Source organism: Eschscholzia californica, unplaced genomic scaffold (assembly GCF_041429995.1).
Source record: "Eschscholzia californica isolate CP2 unplaced genomic scaffold, dmEscCali1.0.p SCAF_6, whole genome shotgun sequence".
Taxonomy (NCBI): Eukaryota; Viridiplantae; Streptophyta; class Magnoliopsida; order Ranunculales; family Papaveraceae; genus Eschscholzia; species Eschscholzia californica.
Window position 1 is genome coordinate 32,330,210 of NW_028238483.1, and position 12,674 is coordinate 32,342,883.

General features: G+C 34.4%; 2 protein-coding genes across 2 annotated transcripts; both read left to right on the forward strand.

The window, feature by feature from the left end:
- The first annotated feature begins 1,552 nt into the window (after window positions 1-1,552).
- Window positions 1,553-4,978, forward strand: LOC147533651 (ubiquitin fusion degradation protein 1 B-like). Its single transcript, XM_086647912.1, has 10 exons — window positions 1,553-1,695; window positions 2,086-2,136; window positions 2,436-2,513; window positions 2,719-2,743; window positions 2,877-2,909; window positions 2,998-3,119; window positions 3,212-3,342; window positions 3,976-4,199; window positions 4,299-4,555; window positions 4,656-4,978. Exons 2-10 carry the CDS (start codon window positions 2,134-2,136, stop codon window positions 4,749-4,751), a joined length of 969 nt encoding a protein of 322 aa, XP_086504038.1. The 5' UTR covers window positions 1,553-1,695; window positions 2,086-2,133; the 3' UTR covers window positions 4,752-4,978.
- Window positions 4,979-6,160: 1,182 nt separating this feature from the next.
- LOC147533652 (uncharacterized) lies at window positions 6,161-6,778 on the forward strand. Its single transcript, XM_086648645.1, has one exon. It carries the CDS (start codon window positions 6,211-6,213, stop codon window positions 6,601-6,603), a length of 393 nt encoding a protein of 130 aa, XP_086504771.1. The 5' UTR covers window positions 6,161-6,210; the 3' UTR covers window positions 6,604-6,778.
- Window positions 6,779-12,674: the final 5,896 nt, after the last annotated feature.

The window sequence follows — 12,674 nt, forward strand, 5'->3', positions numbered from 1 at the left end:
GGAATACGAGAACTAACGACAAGGAATAGATCTTTTAAGTTTAAGTTCTTTAAGTTTTTGAATTAATGTGTTGGATTATTTTAAGTTTAAGTTTTTTTAAGTTTTTTAATGAATTTTTAAGTTTTTAAATTAATGAGTTTTTTTTATTTATTTTTATTTTATTTTTACAAAAAAATAAAATAAAAATAAAAATAATCCCACCGTTGGATGTGATCCAACGGTGGGATTTGATCCCCAAGGTGACCGTTGGGGATCCCCAACGGTCCCTTGGGAATCAAAGGGCCGGCCCCTAATAAGGGGCCGCCCCTTATTTGGTTCCGCCCTCCGCCCGGGACCGGCGGGACTCCAATGGGGAGGATGGGGTGTCCCGGGCCCTTAATTTGAATTAAGGGCCCGGGACTCCTCCCCATTGGATTTGCTCTTAGTTTGGGCCTTGGGGCATTAAAAATGTCTTTCAATGTCCAGGGCATTGGTTTAGGAGATAATATCACAGGCATCTGTAGACATTTAGTTTTATGGACATTTAAACATGTTTGAGTGTTTTTCTAGAGTAGACTCGGGAAGATCTGGAAGAGAGAGTGTCTTCCAAAATGTGAAAGATCCTGGAAAGAGAATGTCTTCCAAATATTGTCCAACTAACCAACTTGATAAAGTCAATAAGTCAAAAGATTTGCCGAGATCACAAGTAAGCAAACCCTTGTTGAAGCCACCAGGGAGGTGCATTCTGCCACTTAAGTTTGGACTTGGGAGGTCAACACGAACATCCTAAGCACCTTAAACCTTGCGCTGACTCAGAGGGAAGCGAAGAGGTAAATGTGAATCAATTCTGATAAGAATCCTGGTTTGGTGTCGGAATAAGAGAAATTAGCTCCGCATTTGAACCTGCTCTGCCTCGAGGCGAGAAGGAAGGTGAATCTGAGTCAGTTTCGCAACCTGCACTCTGCTATGGCCAGAGGCTCAAAGTACGGAGATCGGCTCATGTAAGTTGAACCCCCTCGAGTTCAAATCTGCCTGAAGATAACAACAATTACGTAAAACGTCAAATAAGGCCAAATATCCAGTTTTCAAATAATGTCTTGAAAAATGTTAATTACACTCTCGTGTTATGTCTTGAAAAATGTTAATTACACTTTTATCTATGGAATTAATGTCTTGAGTGACACAATATATACAAGATATTACGTCGGTAGACTCAATGTCTTGAAATATTTACCATACATTTTGCATATAGACCCATGCTTGAAATGTCTACAAATACCTTGTTTGTAGATTCATGTCTTACAATGTCCTGAAAGTATTGTCTATGAATATCCTCAGATGTCTCTATCCATCACCCCTCTTTATCGAAACAACGGCCGCAATATTAAAGGTGCTCCAAGATCCCAAATTTTTCAAGTTCTCCACAAGTAATTGGCGCCTGTAGCCGTTGCAAGAGGCTGGCGCCTTTAGAACTTCCTAGCGTCTAAAATCTCGTTGACGGAGGCTAACCCAGTTACTCAAGCAAGCCCAGTCCGATTAGATTATAGTAGTATCCTGCGCACATCAGCGCATTATAGCCTTTTTGCGTTGTCCCTCTCCAGGGATTCCTTCATCACCAAACCAAATATATACCCAGTTTCTCTTCGAAATCTATTTCTTCCTTTTATCATAAAAAAGCCTCGTCAACCCTCCGTCGTCGTCTTCACCAAATTTAGGGTAAGTTCTTGAGCATCATATTATATGTATTTTTCTTGTTCGATTGCTTTTTTTTTTTCAATCGGAATTAGTCAATTAGGGTTTTAGTTGAGAGCTTAATTATGAGTAGAATTGATTTATTAATCATTCGTTATTTATTTGTTTGATCAAATAAGCTAGTAGAAGTAAACTCTCTGATGGGTAATTCTAATTGAATTTTAGGGTTTTGATATTGTTTTTGTATGTGAAAGGTATATAGGTTAGATCAGTACTTGCTTGGCAGAAGCATTTTTTGTATAACTATGAACTTGGTTACTATTTATTTGTTGGTTCTCAAAATTTAGCATCGCTAATCATTATTGCTTTGGTTAATTTCGGGTATTTGATTTGTTCTTGTAAACCTACTTCCAGGAAGCATTTGAAAGGCGATAAAGCTCCACCTCATTTAAATCAGGGACAATGGTAGGCAATGAACATACTCCCTTTTCAATTTCTATCATTCTAAACTTCCAATATCAGATTTTTCAAAAATACCCAATGTTCGTTCCTGCTTGATATATATAGATTCTAACTTTATGTTATGATTGAATGAAGTATTCCATGATTGTACTTCAAAAGTTCGGCGTGTTTAATACGTTTTACTGCGTAATTTCTTTCGACATTTTGTTTCGTTATCTCTAAGTTTCCTGCTTGTGTTAAAGGGTGGATTTAATGTATAACAAAAAGATTTACTTTTATGTATTTGTTTTTGTTGGTTGCAGTTTTTTGAAGGGTATGGGTATCATGGAACATCATTTGAGCAGACTTACCGTTGTTACCCTGCATCTTTTATTGACAAGGTTGAAATCCTTTCTCATAGTATATACTTTAGTATTACCAATATATGTTAATATTGATTAGGAATGAACTAAGATTTATCTGCTTTTAGGTTTGGTTTGAAAACTTGAGATGCATTGTAGAATCTATGTTTTGTTTTGTTATGTTTGTTCTTTCCGATTATTTTATAGCTTCGACATTAATTACGTGGTTTCTTTCACTCTGCAGCCACAGTTGGAAAGTGGCGATAAAAGTATGTTGACTTTCCATCCTCTACCTGGAATCAATTTATTTCTTGATTATTTTCTTGCTGTCTCTTGCACTTTCTTTTGTGCCTTCTTTATTTTGTACTTTTATTGACCTTATCCCTTTAAATGCTTTTTTAGTTATAATGCCGCCATCAGCACTTGATCGACTTGGTAAGGATTCTTCTTACTATATTTGTTTATAGCTCAATCCGTCATGATTTAAAATTTGGATAGTCATTCCTAATTATTCATTCTGCAGCATCTCTTCATATCGATTACCCAATGTTGTTTGAACTTCGTAATGCTGCTACTGAGCGAGTCTCACATTGTGGTGTGTTGGAGTTCATTGCTGAAGAAGGCATGATCTACATGCCATACTGGGTAGGCATATAATAGTTTTTTATGTGTTTGAAGAAAAGTGTTAAATTTCTCTTATAGGCATCTTATTTTTATTTCAAATATTTTGCCTCTAGATGATGGAAAACATGCTCTTACAAGAGGGAGACACTGTCCGTGTGAAAAATGTAACTCTTCCAAAGGGAACATACGTGAAACTGCAGCCGCACACAAAGGACTTCTTAGATATATCTAACCCCAAAGCCATGTGAGTATGCTTCTTGTGCCTATGCCGTCAAACTGGTTTGCTGATCTGAAGAAAAAAAAATTAAAGTGAATAATCATCTCAAGATTAGGTTGTTCGAGATATTCTCTTTCTTTTTTTCTTGATCATTATGATTTACGGTATTTCCATCTTTCTGTTTTTCCTTCTTCGTTTTATCTGCTGTCACACGTCATCAAGTACTTGTAGACTGGAATACTTTCAAATGGAAATTACAGGAGTGGTTCTGCAATATATTTGAAACTCAAATTCCTGAAAATCCTGCATATGAACTACAAAACCAGGCTTAGCGCCATTTCGTAGAACTGGGGTTTCTAGAGCACCAGCCACCATCCCGTCTATGCTGATGATTTCCTGAAACCGAAAGTTTTGGCCCTTTGTAGAAGTCACGATGATAACATTTTATTGATCTATTAGTAGCGGAAGGTAAAAAGTGAGTAATGTGGTTTTAGCAGAAGATGGATGGTCCTCGACAGTCCTGCCAATTTTGTATGATTAAAACTGCGTTATCTTCATATGTTTTTAGCTGTTTCATGATTCCATGTACTACAGTAAATGTCATTATTACATATACGCTAGACGAGTTAGCTAAGTATTTCCTTCCTCTTCTATTTATAGTTTGGAGACGACATTGAGGAACTTTTCCTGCTTGACCACTGGAGATAGCATTATGGTAGCATATAACAATAAGAAGTATTACATAGATATCGTAGAATCAAAACCTGCAACTGCCATAAGTATTATCGAAACAGATTGTGAAGTCGACTTTGCACCACCTCTTGATTATAAAGAGCCTGAACGACCTACCCACTCTATTCCTTCAAGCAAGGCAACATCAGAAGGTCTGTTCCTCGATTTTCCTCTTAGCTATTCTCTCCATTATCTTCTGCTTGCTGAATAATATCTGTCTGGTCTCACTAAGATTTTTTGCGCTTCTATAGTTCAAGAGGCTCCAGTTGAGGAAGAGCCGAAATTCAACCCGTTTACTGGTGCGGGGAGACGTTTGGATGGGAAACCATTGAAACAGGAGCCTACTCCATTAACTTCCAGCGGGTCTAAAGACAAACGACCAATGTCGAGTACTGCAAGTGGAAAAATTACGGCAGGATCACCATCACAAAGCACGCCTTCTAGACAACCTCAGGGAAAGCTAGTTTTTGGTTCAAATGCAAAACCAACTCCGCAAGGAACACCAGTGGTAAACTTCTATTGCTTTTGGTTAATGCGATTTATAGGAGAATTGATCTTGTCATTGATTGAATCCCAACTTAGTTTTCTTCATGTTGTGTGTCCTATAGGCTCAGGGTAAGGAAAAGAAACAAGAGCCGACTGAAAAGAAAGAAGAACCAAAGTTTCAAGCATTTACAGGGAAGAAGTACTCACTAAGGGGTTGATACTCTCTGATTATCTAAGTTATTGCTGCTACCTAAGAAGGTTCTTCTTCTTCTTCACCTTCACCTTTCTTCTTCATCTCCTCCTCCTTCTTCTTCACCTTTCTTCTTCTTCTTCCTCACCTTTCTTTTACAGTAAAGATCAACACTCAATGCATTCATACATGTGATTGTACTCTCTTTTTTATTTATTATAGAAGCTGAGGTGATAACAGCTTTACATTCTTAAATTTCCCATAGTTTGAATTTTTACATTTGCAAATCAAGTTGTAGGAGATCATACACCCTCACTAACTTGGGCGCCTATGGAATTTACCATCACCATAAGTTGGGTTGGCCTTAGCAAATCCGGTAGTGCCTTAGCAATTCTGGTATACCATCTATTCGGTTCGACTTGATTTGGTTCGGCCAATTGGTTCACCCCTAAGACTCACTCACACCATCTTTTTTTGTAACCCAAACGTGGATGGATCTCACCATTGATCTTGGACGGAGGGGTTCGTTTATTTTACCTTATTGAGAGACTAATCCTGGCATCCGGGTGGGTATCTGCTAGCGCGGGTTGACCTCTTGCGGCTTTTTCATTTCGCGAGGTGGACTTGAGAACTTCACTTTCGAATCCATCAAATGGACTTGATCCAAATGACCAAGGAAACATATTATAGAGAATCACGAAAGAAACACATGAATTCTGCAAAATTATAAGTAAATAACACGAAATAAATGGAAGTAACATATAATGAACAAAATGAGATGAAGAAAGAGGGCCCATGAGGTCTTGGAGTACAATTAACACTGGATGTTAACCCATACCTACTCCGACCAAATCCCTTTTATTAAGATTTCTCACTAATCAAATCGACCGCCTCTATTACATCTCATTGCCTTTTCAGCGAATTATTGAATGTTCTAATAAGGTCCTACAATTTTCCATCCTAATCGTGTGAACTTGGCATTATAAACAACCACTCAACTTTTTTCAAAATTTAGCCCTTGAAACCTTCATATCTATATTTTGACATCCCTTAAATTTAAGTCAATATGTAGTGCTAAAAAAACGGTTAAATTGAATACATTTTTACGTCTGAATGTGGTATTACAGAAACAAGGCAAGAAGAAAGAGGAAAATTTTGTCGCGATTTGAAGAGGAAAGAACAAAAAGGTGTATATAAAACAAGTAAAAACAACAAAATTGAAAAATTGTTTCTGAATAATCGGACGTTATTTTGTTCTAGTAGTCCGTTTTCTTAAAATAACTTTTTCTATATCATCGTTTAGATGAAGATAGTGATCCAACGGTGACGATATATTCAAGACAGTTAAGTTTCCTAGCTGTTAACATACTAAACCAAGCAACCTGTTTCAATATAAATACTTGAATTGTTTTGGTGCCTAAAGTTAGCCAAATTCCAAATACCCTTATTCTTTTTCTTCCCTTTCTTGTTTTCTTTGTGTGAAATAAATGGCTTATAGAAAGAGAACCCAAACTTCTTCAATTTTTGAAGCATTTACTTTGAGTCCTCTGCCATATCCTGTACTTTTCATACTTGCTGTTATTTCAATCTTTCTTGGTTTTTCTTGGTACTTTTCTTATGAAGATCTTGTTGAAGAAACTGAGGAACAATTAAGTTGGGTATTTAAAGCTACACCTATAATCTTACTTCTAGCTGTTCATTGGTTATCTACTATCGAAAATCCCGAACGTTTATTCGCTCGTTCAGCATACGATCGTAGACGAAGAACTCATAATCTTTCGTCCGAAGGTGCGTCTCCGTGGATTGTTGCAGCTGTTATTGTTTTGTTACTTGTCATGGTTTCTTATCAATCTAGCTTCCATGATAGTTGGTTTAATTGATGAAGAAATACTAGTTCTTTCTTTTGTATACTAGTAATTAGATCCTAAGTTCCTAATTAAGATGATTGTGTATATTTATGTTGTGATAAAATTATTACTTGGGAATGAATATTTATGTATTTATAGAGGTGTATATTAATATACATATTAGAAATTTAAGCATGGTTAATATTGATTTGGGATTTCCTCGCTAGTTTTGTAACTTAATCATATAAGAAGCTAGAAAAGTCATCAAGGAAGGGAATTCAGTTCACTTAGATAGTGAAAAGGAAGAAGAGTTAGAGAAGAAGAAGAAGGATAGTTAAGTTGAAATGCTAACCCAAGGTAGAGTAGAATGAATGAATGAATGAGAAACATGAGTGCCTAAAGTGTTGGTCCAATGAAAAGAAAAAGTTTGTATTTATTATGTTAATCTAATTAAGAAGATAAACTGAGAAATGTATAATATTATGATATTATATGAAGTACGAGTTAAAAAGAAAAAGTGCAATCATATCGAATTCATAGATAGAACTAATTTAAAGGCCTAGGCATGTTTGCAGTTCTGCGTAAATTACATGCTGAAAAAACAAATCAAACCGTCTCTGTGAACTATATCCGTCTGGATTTGAAACTCAGACGTAATAAACCAATTGTATAAGTTACAAGAACTTGCTATAACGTGAAGTTCCATCTCAATAGAAACGACTTGGTTATTAACTTTTTCTGGAAACGATATTTCTGATGATATTGTGATTTTAAAATAATGTCGTATGAAAATGTTTGACATGTTAAATATGGTATGGAGGTTTTCAACCAAAAAAAGATACAACATAGGTTATTCAGATATTGGATGGGTAAGATGTTTTTAGCATTCTTTCAACAACGAAAAGAGAGATGCTATTAGCATTTCTTCCAAAAGCCAAAATTACTTCTTTTTAATTTATAAAGAAACCATTACAATAATATAAGCTAGAGTTTACATAGAATAAACTACATAGTGGAAAAATGAAATGATTACCACCCATGAATATTGTATTGGAAGAAAAAAAAAAAAATTGTAGTGGAAGAACCCTCTGCGGTTATACACATGTGGGAGTGCCTAACAAAAGACAAAAGGGTGTGTGGCTAGTCAAAAAGGGAATCGTGAGTCATATTTACTTTTAACATGGACTACAAGAGTCATTACAAGACACTGATACATAGCGAAAAGACAAAAGTGTATATCAAGATCCATGAATTGAATAAGCAATATAACAATCTGATTGAAGACATCAAGAACCCTTAAACGTCATACATGAATCCTTAAAAGCCATTTTAAGGGGCCTAAAACCCATCTAATCTACATTTACTTTATTTATACTCAAATTTAATAAATCTTGAATTTTCAGTGCCATAAGATCTAATATTAGACTTTCGTATTGCAGAGTGGATATCTAACCGCTACACTTAGTGGTGGATAGAGCCCTATATTTTGTAATTTGGAATAGCCATGATTGTACTTCTTTAAAAGGCCAACCATGAAGGCAGCTAGTTGAGCCAAGTTTAGGCCCAGTATACTCGTCTCCAAGGCAACATTTTCTAGGCACCATCACATGTGATAAACCTATACCCACTTATTGGGTGACCTTGATTGGGGATTTAGTGGTGCCTTCTCAATTTCTAATTGATATAAATACAATGAAATTACAATTCCATATTTGCACCCTTTTCTCGAAAATAAGATATTATATTTTTATAATTTGAAAATATATTGGTAATAGCTAGACAAAAGAAAAACAAAATGTTTTATCTGTTATAAGTTTGTAATCAATACGATTGTTTTTTTGGACATTTTGTAAAGATATGAACTTTGGGATAGTGTAAAACCAAAAACAAAGGAATTTGAGATATTAAAAACTAAACCGTGTTGAACGAAAGAAACTCAATTGACCATTTCATTGTTGTCGATTACGAATTGACAATGACACCATAAAGACCAAGACTGAGCTTTTTTTTACTCATTTTTTGTCTCAGTCTTTAGTCTTCACTATATTTGTGTTCTTATTTACAATTGAAGTAGTAATAGTGATAGTATTTTGGGTGTTTTAAGAATGACTTTGAAAGTCAAGAGAGCAAATTGAGTTTTATGACTTTATCCATATAGAGAATATGTGAGTCCTTATTCAATTGATCCAACTTTGCTACTTGTGCCCTCCATATTAATGTTAAATGTCCCTCCTTTAAAAGACAAATTTTAAAGAAAGTTCGTGAGAGTAGGAGACGCCTCTAACACTTAAGAGTGGCGTCTTTAAAACTTCCCCTTGATCGTAGTATTGACATTTTTCTCTTTACGGTTTTTGTCAGATGATTTAATTTGATCATATTAATCTTTCATACTAAATATATATTGAGTCTGCATACTCATTTCATACTAAATATATTTCTCTAATCTAAAAGGAACCTAAAACTAGATGCCATTTATATGTGAAGTCCAGAATTATTTGACTTTTGAAAGTCTGCAGACTTTTCCGTCTAAAATACTCCATTATTTTTGCCCGGATAAAACAAAACCCATCCATAAAGTAGAATTTAAGTGAATGGTCCCAATTAGTCAATAATACTCTCTCTCTCACAAGAAATTGGGAAGATTGGTGACTTGTTCCTCAACCTCATCTCATTGTTGGTGTAAAAGGGTTCTGGTTTATAAGACAACATATGCCCATTATTGGATTTATTTTTTTGTTACAGAATAAAAGACACACACTCTCTCTCTCTCTCTCTCTCTCTCTCTCTCTCTCTCTCTCTAGATCTCCACTTCTTTGTACAAGTACAAAAGTAGACAAGTCTATGACATCTATGATAGGTATTGTTGTTTTATGTGTGTTGGCAAGAAACCGTGTTTTTAGTATACCATTTTATACGTGTGTATGCATATATTTTAAACAACTTTTAATTTGTGTTCATACTATAACTACTTTTTTTTTTTTTTTTTTGTTGTTGAAATACATACTATAACTACTTAGGATCAAAATATCAACCTCAATCACTACGTATGTAGCATATTAAATAGTATGAGTATCATCTTTTATTGGTTTGTACAAAAAAAATTCTTCACAACGACTAAAATTTACATCCGTTTTGACAATCACAAGTTTGTACATTCTCAAATCTCAAGTAACCGAGAATTTTGCATGTACATTTTGAAGTAACCAAGAAATTTACTTGCTTAGTAGAGTGTTTAGCAAGAGTTATGTAATTTACTTTAGCCTTTTCTCTCCAAACTTTGATCTGATCAATTCAAACTTAGCAATAATTGTTGGTAATGGTAATACTCGGATTCTCCTTAGAAAATTAGTACATAATTAAATACAATTAAATAATAATAATAATAATGAAAAGAAATTTGTTTCTCCAAATAAGCTGGAAAAGGTTTTAGATATAATTTTTATTGTACAAGTTTGATGAAAGATTGTCTGTTTCGATTTTTGTCTTTCGAAAGATAGATAGATCGAATTAATAATATTCAAAGATTCTTTTGTCGTTTGAGCTCTAAATCCACAAAGTTATGAGGCTCTAACTTAATTCTTCATCAATACATTGCAACTAGTTTGGGTTGAAATGGTGTTATGTATACTTGAAAGGTAGTTGAAGATACACCCAAATATAAATTCTTATTTACAGAAGAATGGAAGTTTTTTCTTTTTGTTGAAAGCAGAAGAATGGAAGTTAGTTTAATGAAATTGATTGGCTTATAAGTTATAATCATGGATATAAATTAAAAAGTTATATAATTCAAGTTACATTTTTTTTTAATAATTGTCTTTTAATCTATATTGTGTCACGAGATGGGTAATTAGTCCGGACTTGGCAAAAAAATATGTGATTTGTCAAAAAATTGTATTATAAACCATATTTGACAGGATATCTATCCAATTTTTCTGACTAAAATACCACTCAGCTCGTAATGTGTTCAGAAATTCTATTTCTCCCTCCATTATGGTCTCTCCCCCAACCCTCCGTGGCGATATATCACTTGAGTGTGAACCAATTGGAGAGAGAAGGTGAGAAAATATATTTCGTCTAAAACCATAACTCAAGCACAACAGAATATAGTTTTCACAATACGTTACGAGAAGAAAATTAAATCGAATTAGTTTATAAAAATAATTTCGTGTAGTTATGTTTGACAAGCTTTCAACGCTTCAATATCTATTAGTGATTATTATTATTAGTTCATCATTAATGTCATTTTTTGATAGAGAGGGAGAGAGAGATCGAATCTAGAAAGAAATCGAATATATCATCACCATCTAATAATTTTAGGCCAATGTTTCGGGGGAATAAGGATATTTTCCGGGAAGACAATTTTGAGTGGAAACACAATTTTTTTGTTTATTCCAAACACTACTCACTTCTTATGTTTTGATTTTCTTCTTCCACCATCTTCCTTCTCACCAACATCAACTCCGGCGGGCATTATTTCCGGCGACAACATCAACTCCGGCGGTCATCTATCTCCCTCCATCCCTCTCTTTCATCTTCTCTCTCTGTCCTCTCTCTTCTCTCTCTTTCCTCATTTTTTTTATAATTGCGGCGGAGGAGACTATTCGTCGGAACCCTCGTATGGCAGAACCAGGCGAAGTTCGCCTGGATTTGGAGTCCAGATCCAAACGACCTTCGTCTGGAAAACCAGACGAAGGGTTCCGGCGAAGGGAGCGAAGGGACCATTCCCTTCGCCGGAACTTAGAGAGAGAGTGAGAAGAGAGAGAGAGTGAGAGTGAGAAGAGAGAGAAACTGAGAAGAGAGAGAGATGAGAGAGGGACTGAGAAGAGGGAGAGAGAGAGAAGAGAGATAGAGGGAGGAGAGAGAGATAGCCGGCTGGCGGTGGCCGGAGAGAGAGGGTTGGCCGGAGAAGAGAGAGAAAAGAGTTAAAGTGCGTTTGGTTTGAATATTTTTTTGTTTTCTACCGTCTTTTCCGGAAAATTTTCTTCTTTTCTCAAAACGGTGGCCTAATTTTATAGTCAAATAAAATACTTCCTTACCAAAATATAAGTTTTAGAATATTTCTTAAGTGTTGCAAAGAAATCTTTTTAGTAGAGCATCTCTCGATGACTAATTAGGAAAGTGACAATTTAGAAATCCTTTTTTCACACTTGATACGTAAGAGTTCTAATTTTTCTCTTGAGTGCTGCATTGCAGATGCTCTAGACCTTAATAGTTAATTGACACTACATATTGCAATTGCCTTGAACGATAGGGAATTTCCCTATATCTTCGTAGGAGTATTTTACAATTAAAAGTCTTTTTTAACTAATTGAATTAGTCTTTAATTAAGTTGACTTATTGACTAAGACAAAAATGAGATGCTTTTGTAATAAAGTGATTTCATTGGACTAGTATTTCAACAACTATCAACTCTTCCTCCTCTCTTGAATTGGTCACATGCAGTCCTTTCCTTTTCCATTTTTTAGTTCCAACCAACACGTGGTTTTCAATTTTATTTTGAAACTGTCGATGTCACGATTATTATTATTATTATTATTATTATTATTATTATTATTATTATTATTATTATTACTCCCTCCGTCTCAAATTAAGAGACCCAGACCTAAAATCCTTCAAAATTTTCACGTATTTTTTCTTCCACTTATACCCTCATTTAATGTTTAGATTTGTGTGATTCTTTTTTTAGACTAAATTTAAAATGAATTTCTTTACCGAAAATAGGTGGAGTAAAATTAGATTTCAATTTAATGGTCAAATTATTTTGGGTAACAATATAAATTGTTCCTAATATTAGATGGTATTTTTCTTTTAAATTGGATGGTATTTTTTCTTCCAAGTTAGATTGTTACCAATAATCAAGAAAATACAAATAGACTTCTATAGAATTCCTACATTGACACAAATATTTTCATAAAAAAATTGTTGAAACTTGAAATTTTTTTGGAGGTAAATTTAGATCCAACTTAAATTTAAATTTTTTGGAGGTAAAATTTGGTTGAAACTTAAATTTTGTTTTTGAGAGTAAAATTAGATTTAATCAATCAAAAAGTATGCCGCCAAAACTTGATTTAGACAAAGAATACAAAAATTTGAGCTCTATATAT

What these genes read in the sequence shown, in the direction of transcription:
- LOC147533651 (XM_086647912.1), top strand. An exon ending in CTGCATCTTTTATTGACAAG is followed by an intron (nt 2,514 to 2,718) that starts GTTGAAATCCTT and finishes TTCACTCTGCAG; the next exon opens with CCACAGTTGGAAAGTGGCGA. An exon ending in GTTGGAAAGTGGCGATAAAA is followed by an intron (nt 2,744 to 2,876) that starts GTATGTTGACTT and finishes ATGCTTTTTTAG; the next exon opens with TTATAATGCCGCCATCAGCA.
- LOC147533652 (XM_086648645.1), top strand. Translation starts at nt 6,211, where the DNA reads ATGGCTTATAGAAAGAGAACCCAAACTTCTTCAATTTTTGAAGCATTT.